The following is an 8990-nucleotide window of genomic DNA, read 5'->3' on the forward strand; positions in this document are numbered from 1 at the left end:
TTTATGTTTATTTATCAACATTGGTAAAGGTCACAATGCTCTTTTTTTTTTTTTTTCCTTATACACATTCTAATTCTTAATACAAAATTTGTTTTCTTTAAAAAAATATTTATAAAAAAAAAAAACCCTAAACCTGTTAATGTAACCCGTTAAAGCTTTTTTTTTTTTTTTTTTTTTTTTTTTTTTTTTTTTTGGCAGATTATAATTTTATTAAGTATTTGCTATAAAAATGAAGACGTAGTATAATAGATCCCTCATTAAATCAGTTCTCTTCCAGCTCAGCTGATGGAACGGTCAACATTAATTCAGTTTCATTATGAACTTCAGGCTTCTCCTTATCACCTGTTTTGGTGCTGTCATTGCTCATTAATGTTAGTGTCTGCGATGGTTTGTGGGTTTTCACTTTGAATACGTCCCACCTCTCAGGAATCAGTCCCTTGTTGAAGAGCAGTGAAGCTAGGTAGGAGAACAGTAAAGTGGCAAAGATGGTAGATAACATGCAGATCGTCCTCACTGGAGAGCGCTGGACATACACGCCGTCCTCAAGAGTACAACCTGGGAATTGGAGGACAACAGGCAACTCTATGGATGGCTCACCGCTCAGCAGTCTCAACAACACCCCAACCAGCAGGCCCACCATGGAGCCGTAGCCATTAGAGACATTAAAAAAGAGGATGCAAACAAGCTGAGGGAATATGACGGTGTAGGTTATGTCTGAGCCCAGGATCCAGAAGAGCATGATGCTGTTGTGCAGGAAGGTGAGTGATGTGCCAGCCAAGCCCACCAACACCACGCTGACACGGATCACCCACTGGAGCTCCCTATCTGATGCCTGCAAGAGGAAAAACATCTGGAGTCTGAAACAGAAAAAAATAAATAACCACAAGTTTATTCTTCCTATCAGCTCTCTTCTTACGTTAGTCCTAAGGATGTTCTTATAGATGTTGGCTGTGAAGATGGAGGATGCGGATAAAAGAGCCGAGTCTGTTGATGACATCACAGCGGCAGCTACAGCTCCGATTCCAATGATGGAGATGTAGCTTGGTGTGAGGTGTTGCAGAGCGATCGGCAGAACCTGACCGGCCTCTCCACGCTCGAATGGGGACGGAGATCCATATAAGGTCATGTTCCAGTCTGACAACAAAACAGAAAATTCAATTCAATTCAATTCAATTAGCACATATTCACACTTCTGTTCTCCTCTGTTGCTGCACCTGTTGATGCTGCGACTGCTCCGATCAACACAGACGGGATTGCGAGTATTATGATGAGGGGAGCTGCGATGAAGCAGGTGATCCTGGCTGTAGTTGATGACGAGGCTGACAGGGTCCTCTGGTGAAAGTCCTGGTATCCCAGGTTACCAAGACTCTTAAACAAAACAAAAAATGAAACCACGCTTTCTAGATTTATTGGAGTCATCATGACCATTTGCAGTTGTTTCACTTCACTTTTAATGGCTACGTGAACTTAATCAATGGAATTTTAAATAAAGCTGAAAAAGAAAAACACAACACAGTATTGTTGACCAATATAGAATATTATGCAATAAATAATAAAGAAATAAGGTTTATTGTAATGTGATTTTAAGTCCTACTTCTTTGTTCGTCTAACAAAATCTGCCTTTACTGGCCTTTACTATATATTCACCTTCCAAACTAAAAGCAAAACAATTTATTTAATTTAAGTGTCTCAGTTAGCTGTGACAGTGTGACAGAGAGCCACTACGTACAACAGCAGCTAAATGGAATTCAGGCATCATTAATTTTGATATTTACACCTGTGCTATCTGTGCCTATCCCACCATTAGTTAGGAAAATAGCAATGTGTCTTTACCAATATTAAGAAGTTATCAATCCACCTCCACACCCTGTCTTTATCCACAGAACCAATCCAAGGGGCCTGGTAGGTAAAGTTGAAAGCAGTCTCGGTAATGACAGCTGAGTGGGGGCTCATCAGGACGAAGGGGACACAGATCCACTGCAGGACAGACAAGAAACCACTGACATAAAGATTGTAAAGATTCCGTATTTTACACTTTTCTGATGTTTTAGTTTTAGTTTTGATATGCAAAAGGAGATTTATGGTTATGACCATCCCGAAACAGTTTTTCATCTCCACTCTTAAGCTTCTCTCTGGAGCTCTACCAAGAACAGGCTGTTTGTGTCTGTCTTAAAGGCGAAATAAATAACAAATAACTGTACTTTTTTTACATTGTAGTTTTTCATCCTGGCGGCAGTGTGAGGAGAGGGATTCTCCACAAGATTTACGTTAACACGGCCAAAGTAGAGGTCTGGCAGAGACTTGTTGTTTTTAGCGCTTGAACCGCAGCGGGAACTGTGTATGGATCTTTGGTGGCCAAAACTTGTAGTTTGTTACTATATCTTTGTTTTTCATCTGCTGAGAGGTGGTCCAAATAGCCGTGGCTTAAAACAGATGGAAAATGTATGGACCTGCTTTGCAGTTCTACAGATTGTCCTGTATTAGTTGCTATGTTAGAATGATGTTTTGCCCTCCAGGGTACCTGGAGGGTCGTGATTGAAAACTATGAATTGATATGAGTGATCCTCTGTTCTGATTTGCTGACTCTTTTCTGTGACGCATGCCCAGGCCAACCACAGGTTCTCTTCAGTCTTGTTGCTTGCCAACTCCGCAACGGAATGACTGCTGACGTTTTTTTTTTACACATAAAAGTTTGGAAAGTGGGCTGTACTGAGAGTGGGCATGTGACATCAGTGTGCGTTTGTGACATCAAAAACTTACAGAAGTCCAAACGATGCGTTTGCTGACTACATGTGTGCAATTCTCTGTGGACTGAGTGTCAGGATTTAGCTGAGTTTTTGCTTGAATGCTTGATTTTGCGGCAGCTTTTTTCAAAAATAGCGATGCAGTTTGTATGAAATGGCAATTATTGCAAGTCAGGAAAATGTTTTAATTATTAAGAGAGAATCTCATTTAATTATCTCCTATGAGATAAGAATCCTGTACATCACAAAAAGTATTTTAGTTCTAACCTTTTTTTTAACCATGGGTTCAAAGTTACAAAAACTTTTTTTAAAAGTGGCGCAGCTTTACCCACCAGTCTGTGACTGTAGCATGAAATACATAGGCTACATTTTCGGTTCAAATAAGTGCTTTAAATTCTTTTTAAATAATATTAATTCAACACTTACTTTATGAAGAAACAATCCTGAAGTGACATATAAGTTGGTATAAAACTAAAACATACCCAATTTTAATGACAAGAACATATTTACCATTAAAACCAATCACTTACATTTTTTATGCCGTTTACATTCAAACAGCATGTGGTTTGTTTTGATTATAGGAAAAGGGGTTTAAGAGCCTTGCTGATTTTTAAATGAGTAGTTATTTTTGTTGATAAAGCAAGTATTTTTTGTTTAAGTCTTTGTGCCATAATACCTTCAGCACAGCTTCTCTTGAGTATGTGGGTTTTTTGTAGAGAAATTCTGGGAATTTAGCATAATGTGCAAGCTTCCACACTGTGGAGATTGTTCAGCAGGGAAGGGGCTGGTTTTGTATAGCACTTAGACTGGCTTTAACAGAAAAATGGAAATCTGAATTTATACAATATGGGACCTTTAAAACATTCAGATTGATTCATCTGATAAAGTAAGGTGGTTGAACAGTTGATCCCACTTGAACAACTTGGCAGGATAACAGGCATAATGAGGTTTTCATGAAATATATGAGCATGGGATATAATATGAGAATTTTTTTTTCTTGAACACTGCTTTAAAAAAAAAAAGGAAAAAAAAAAGTATTATAGTTCTGTTAAAATAATGTGTAAGTGAGGAACTCACCATACTGAAGAATATGAGCGTTAGCTGTATGATGTCTGTGTAGGCTACAGAGTAGAGGCCTCCCATTAGTGTGTATATGATGGCCACTGCAGCAGAGATCCAAATGCAAAGAGTGTAGGACAAATCCAGCGTCACACTCATTGTTGCTCCTACAAAAGTAACACCATCACATACATCTGGATTCATATTCATTCAATTTGAGAACATCTACTCAGTCAGTGTTGGATGTTACCAACTACACACTTCAGTCTGATTAAATAAAAAGGCCACTCGATTGCTTTTGTCTAATATTAACAACTGAATTTCAATGTGCAAAACTGACATGTAAAATGGCTGAACACAACAAATCAGAGAGCACTTATTTATAATATGAAGCAGGTTTTGGGTCTCAGCCTATTTTATGTAGTTCTTTATTTGTCTTCATTGAACTGTTCCAAAACTGCATGTTTTATTAAAAATAAATCCAATTCATAGCTATCACAAACACCTATTTAATTTGGTTGTTTTATTGTCAAAAGGTATGAAGGAAGAAGGGATGCTGGGAAATGTGAGAACCAATGAAATATATATGCACCAAGGCCAATCACAATTATTTTACTCTGCTGTACATATGTCTACTAAGCGAAATAGAGATTGATTCATGTTCATTTGAACAAAAGTTACAGACACATCAGCACCATAAAACTCATGAACTTAAAATAAACCTATCTGCATCATAATGTTAGTGAATGTATGAATCCCAAAAATAAGACAGGAGCTACTGTCGTCAAAATTTTTGTTTCAAGAATGGATGTTAAAAAAATAAATTAAATTAAATTTAAAAAAGTTGCATACACAGTGAGTACAGGATGACGGCTGCTGGCGCCACTACTTGTAGGTTGAAGGGTCTTTTTGTTCAGGTTTTTGTCCTGTCATTGTTGAACGTGTTGAAACGTGTCAGCGTTTCAGGTGACATTTTTGCAGTAATAATACGGGCACAAGAACAATTACACGAAATTATTTTGGAACATTAAAAACAGATGTGCTAAGTTTGTTGGATAATTATAGGAAGCACAGTGGTGTCATTGTAAAAAAACTCTTGTGACGAATTGAACTCATGTGAGTGTCACTTACCTAAACCGATAAGAGTTCCTGTCACCCAAATTATGTCAGATATTAGCAGCGCCACAGACAGAATTCCACTTATCAGCTTTCCATACTTGATCTGGAACGGGTCCATCATTGTGACATATTTTTTTTCTCTCATTGTCTTAGCGAAGAACAGTCCACCTTAATAATTGAATCATACAAAGGGAGACAAATTTGAGTCCCTTTATGGGAACACCATGATATGCAGGCCTGAATATTGTCTGACTCAGAATAGACCATTTAAAAACAGGGTAAACAAAAAAATAAAGCAGAACCAGAAATGTCTGTTCTTTTTTACACACTTTCTTCTTATCTGCCACAGTCTGTTGCCAGACGTTGGCATTCACCTCTTCTAAATCCATATCTGCAGACCTTTTCTTTCTGAACTTGTAGTCTTTAAATATGATGCTTTTACTATGGAAAACTATCTTACCAACAATGAAGGACAGGGCTGCTGTTACCGGCATGACCGCCCAAGTCAGTCCCATGGTTGGAGTGTACACTGCCTCAGTTAGACCAACGATGAAGCCCCCTCCAACAAATGTAGCTGCAGAAAGCACAGCACAAACAGACACATGCACAGCAGAGTGAAACAGATCTGCAACATTATTTAGGCCACTGATCACACGTCTGGTTGAAAAGGGTTTCTACAAAGAAAGGGTCTGGATATTTTTGAAAATGAGTTTTTAATTTTTTTTATATAGGGATTATTGTTTGTGTCTCGATAGAACACAAGGGCATATTGTGTTAATCGAAATCTCACAATCAGCACAGGCATGCATCAAAACAAGAAAAACAGGAGTTAGTGTGGGAGAGAAATTCTCAAAAGTCCACAGTTCAAGACAGACAGATTGTTGACAAAGGGTGGATGCCGAACTAAAAACATTAAAAGAAGCTGAATTGAACGATTGAGTGCACATTTACGCTCAACAATATATTTTTGGAAATCGTGTTTACATTTTATTTCTAAGCCTAAAATTGATCCTCCAACCTAATGTTTGTGTCACATAGCTCACTAGAAAAATGGCTGACGGTTACAAAGTGTTTTTAATATCTTGAACATTGCATGTGTGCTGTAGTTAGTGAAATTCTGTTATACAGGGGCATGGACATTTTTCACAATTCAAAGGAAGAAAAACTACTTTTATTTAAATGACAATTTAAAAAAAAAATACTGACAATCTTAAGCACCAATAGTTATAGTCACATCTGTCTGTCTGGCTGTACACTCACCTGTCATAGTGAAGACTCCCACCGCCAGATTGATGCCTCTGTTGCCCAGCAGAGTGACCTCTGTCCAGTCTACCTGGCTGCTGCTCTTCATCCGTTTGGACTTCATGGAGGCCCACATGCCGGTGCCCAGCACCATCAGGTAGAAGACTGCCATTACCACCACTCCTGGGACGTTCAGGCTCATCGTGCTCTGACTGAATGACAGACTGAATCCTGCTGCCTCACTCTGTACGACTGTGTGTGAAAACAAACAGATCTTGTAGAACCAGTAAACGTAATTGTTCTAAAAAAAAAAGAAAAAGGATTCTGCTCTTGTTGGCTACACTCAAAAAACTGCTGGCTAACGATGGGACAGAATATGGGATGGATCGGTTTGACCCAAGTGCTTGGTTTTACCCTGTTCTTTGACGCAACCATGTGAAATTAACATTATTAAATATTACCCGTACACACACCATATCTCAAGAGCACATCAAGAGAAGTTCATCTAATTCACTTGGCTTCAAGGATGAACTGTTTTTGTTGGTTTACTGTGACCTCAGGTTTATTTAAATGATTTATTATTATTTATTTATTTATTATTGTGAACTCAATTTCTTAAGAATGCGTTGAGGAAATTTCTTCAAATTTGGTACAAATGTTTACCTGGACTCAAAGATGAGCTGATACGATTTTGGTAGCCAAAGGTCGAAGTTTCTTGGTGTATGCAGCAACATAAATATGACCTTTGACTTTTATCAGTCCATCCTTGATTTCAAGTGAATGCAGCAAATTGAACGAGATTCCCTTAAAACGATGTTAAGATAAAGCATTACATAATAACATGTTATAGCTTAACATAATGTCCTGTACATCAATAATTAATAAGATGCTGGAAAAACTCCCAGGTGGGAAGGTACTGCTGTGTGTGATTAATGTAAAATACAAAGGGAGCCTTCAAACAAACGTCTACAGCCTCCAGCAATTAGTCTGCTTTGATGGTGTGACCTAAAAGAATTAAACAATTAATGATAACGTTATATGATTGTTATAATTAGCCAGAATTATGACCTAGCATAATCAACCCAAGAATGTGTTTACAGAAACAAATGTGAAATATAATTTTGAGGGTGCATTTCTCATATTTTAAAATAATCTAGATCAAATTTTTCAAAATTTTAATTTCTTCATTCAGTCATTCATTTATGTATTTTAATACCAGAAACAGCACTCTGTCCACTCAGAACGCATACATATATGAATTATGCTGTTGGCTAAAGTTATAAGACATGTCAATTTATTGATAAATGTGTTTGGACTATGTGGTGGCGCGGTGTGGTTTAGCTCAGCTGCAGGGAGAGTGGGAGGAGTGGTTCAGGGAACAGTGCCGGGCAGGTGTAATGAGCACAGCTGAGCCGAATACAAACTGATGAGCACAGCTGAGCTGGATGTGGACTGATGAGCTCTCCCCTATAAAGGGATCAGGGAGAAGGAGGAGGAGAAGGAAGTGGTTACACGAGTGCATGGTGTATGGGCCGGGCAAATAAAAGCATTTTACACCTGAACGTACGGCTGACACTGTTCCCCGAACCATTCCTCCCACTCTCCCTGCAGCTGAGCTAAACCACACCCTGCCACCACAGACTACTTACAGAATGCTTAGTAAGATAAGCTTAACGGTTTCTACAGGTCTCAGCACGGCCACAGATTTAACCTGATTCAATGTAGACGTGAGAATAGATTTTATAACATTTTTGGACTCCAGAAAACCGTATGAACCCACAACCTCTTACTACAACACTGACTTTCTTACCAGGATTACAGCCTTGATCACAACACTGGGTTAAAGTTGGTGGAGGGGCAGAGTGGCATGTACTCACAGTGTCTTTTTGGATATGATCACTGTGGACACAAACATACAAAATGTTCCCAATTGTGCACACAGTAACACAACCATTAAACTGATCATTACTTCAAAGTTCACTGCAGCTTTCAGATAGGACAAAAGTAGTGGCGTAAAAACAACAATATTTCTCTTTGAAAAGTACTGGAGTAGAAGTACTAAGTAACATAAAAGTAAGTACCTCAAAAATACTAATGTTTACTGGGTTGTCAGCTGAAGTTATCTACTAGCAACTGCCACCCTGAAATAGATGTTTGCTCTATCACAGCGAGATTCATGTTTGCACACACCGGCTAGATAACTGTGCCAGGTTTCACAAATATGAATATAAAATCAAACCTTGATTAGTCTGCTTATCTCATCTGATCGGGTATCTTTGTGAACATAGATTCATCCAGGACCGCCTTGCTGTCCTCTCAGTCTGTCTGTCCTCTCTGTACTCCCAGTCCGTTTGTCTCAGTCAGTGGCAGCTACATTGTGAGGGCTGATCGTACACAGGTGTTGGTTGATACATGCAAAACTTTTTTTTGGATCAGTATTTGAGTTCACGTTTGACTAAAGGTGCCTCCAGTAAAACTGGTTTGTCTGTGCACAGGACTATTACAGATTCGTTTTTGTTCAAGACTTTAGTTTGGAAAACATCTTTTGATTTAATGCATACTGAAGGAGATTCTACCTTTTACACATTAAAAAAAAGTTACTTTTGTCACCTTTAACAGGAAATAATAGTCAGTCAAAGGCAGAACTATTGTGTAATTTTTGTCCACCTTGTTTAAAATAATAACGAAATAGATAAATTGAAATGTGTGCTTTATTCCTGAACAGTTACAGACCACCTAAATAATGTGCAACCTTCCTACCGGCATGACCGCCCAGGTCAGTCCCATGGTTGGAGTGTACACTGCCTCAGTTAGACCAACGATGAA

At 38.5% G+C, this 8990-nt stretch overlaps 1 protein-coding gene across 2 annotated transcripts; it reads right to left on the minus strand.

Annotated features, from left to right (window-relative positions):
* Positions 1-34: 34 nt before the first annotated feature.
* LOC138211252 (high-affinity choline transporter 1-like) lies at positions 35-8990 on the minus strand. 2 transcript variants are annotated; one of them, XM_069171004.1, is made up of 11 exons: positions 8925-8990; positions 8404-8548; positions 7975-8063; positions 6183-6416; positions 5383-5496; positions 4935-5090; positions 3822-3970; positions 1834-1977; positions 1215-1368; positions 917-1134; positions 35-832 (listed from the first exon to the last, which is right to left on the minus strand). In XM_069171004.1, the coding sequence occupies exons 4-11, from the start codon at positions 6364-6366 to the stop codon at positions 263-265; spliced, it is 1689 nt and encodes a 562-aa protein (XP_069027105.1). In that variant the 5' UTR covers positions 6367-6416; positions 7975-8063; positions 8404-8548; positions 8925-8990; the 3' UTR covers positions 35-262. The 2 variants fall into 2 exon arrangements, with proteins under 2 accessions (XP_069027105.1, XP_069027106.1); XM_069171005.1 differs by lacking the exons at positions 7975-8063; positions 8404-8548; positions 8925-8990 and adding an exon at positions 7589-7621.

The sequence above is a fragment of the Embiotoca jacksoni genome, unplaced genomic scaffold (genome assembly GCF_022577435.1).
Source record: "Embiotoca jacksoni isolate LCO1_2020_lvr unplaced genomic scaffold, fEmbJac1.0.p SCAF_5, whole genome shotgun sequence".
Lineage (NCBI taxonomy): Eukaryota > Metazoa > Chordata > Actinopteri > Embiotocidae > Embiotoca > Embiotoca jacksoni.

Excerpts from the sequence above, each read along its gene's own strand:
- LOC138211252 (XM_069171004.1), bottom strand. The coding sequence starts at position 6,366 with ATGAGCCTGAACGTCCCAGGAGTGGTGGTAATGGCAGTCTTCTACCTG. Across the intron at positions 5,497-6,182 it reads GGGAGTCTTCACTATGACAG|CTACATTTGTTGGAGGGGGC; the intron begins GTGAGTGTACAG and ends TGCTTTCTGCAG. Across the intron at positions 1,369-1,833 it reads TTGATAACTTCTTAATATTG|AGTCTTGGTAACCTGGGATA; the intron begins GTAAAGACACAT and ends GTTTTGTTTAAG.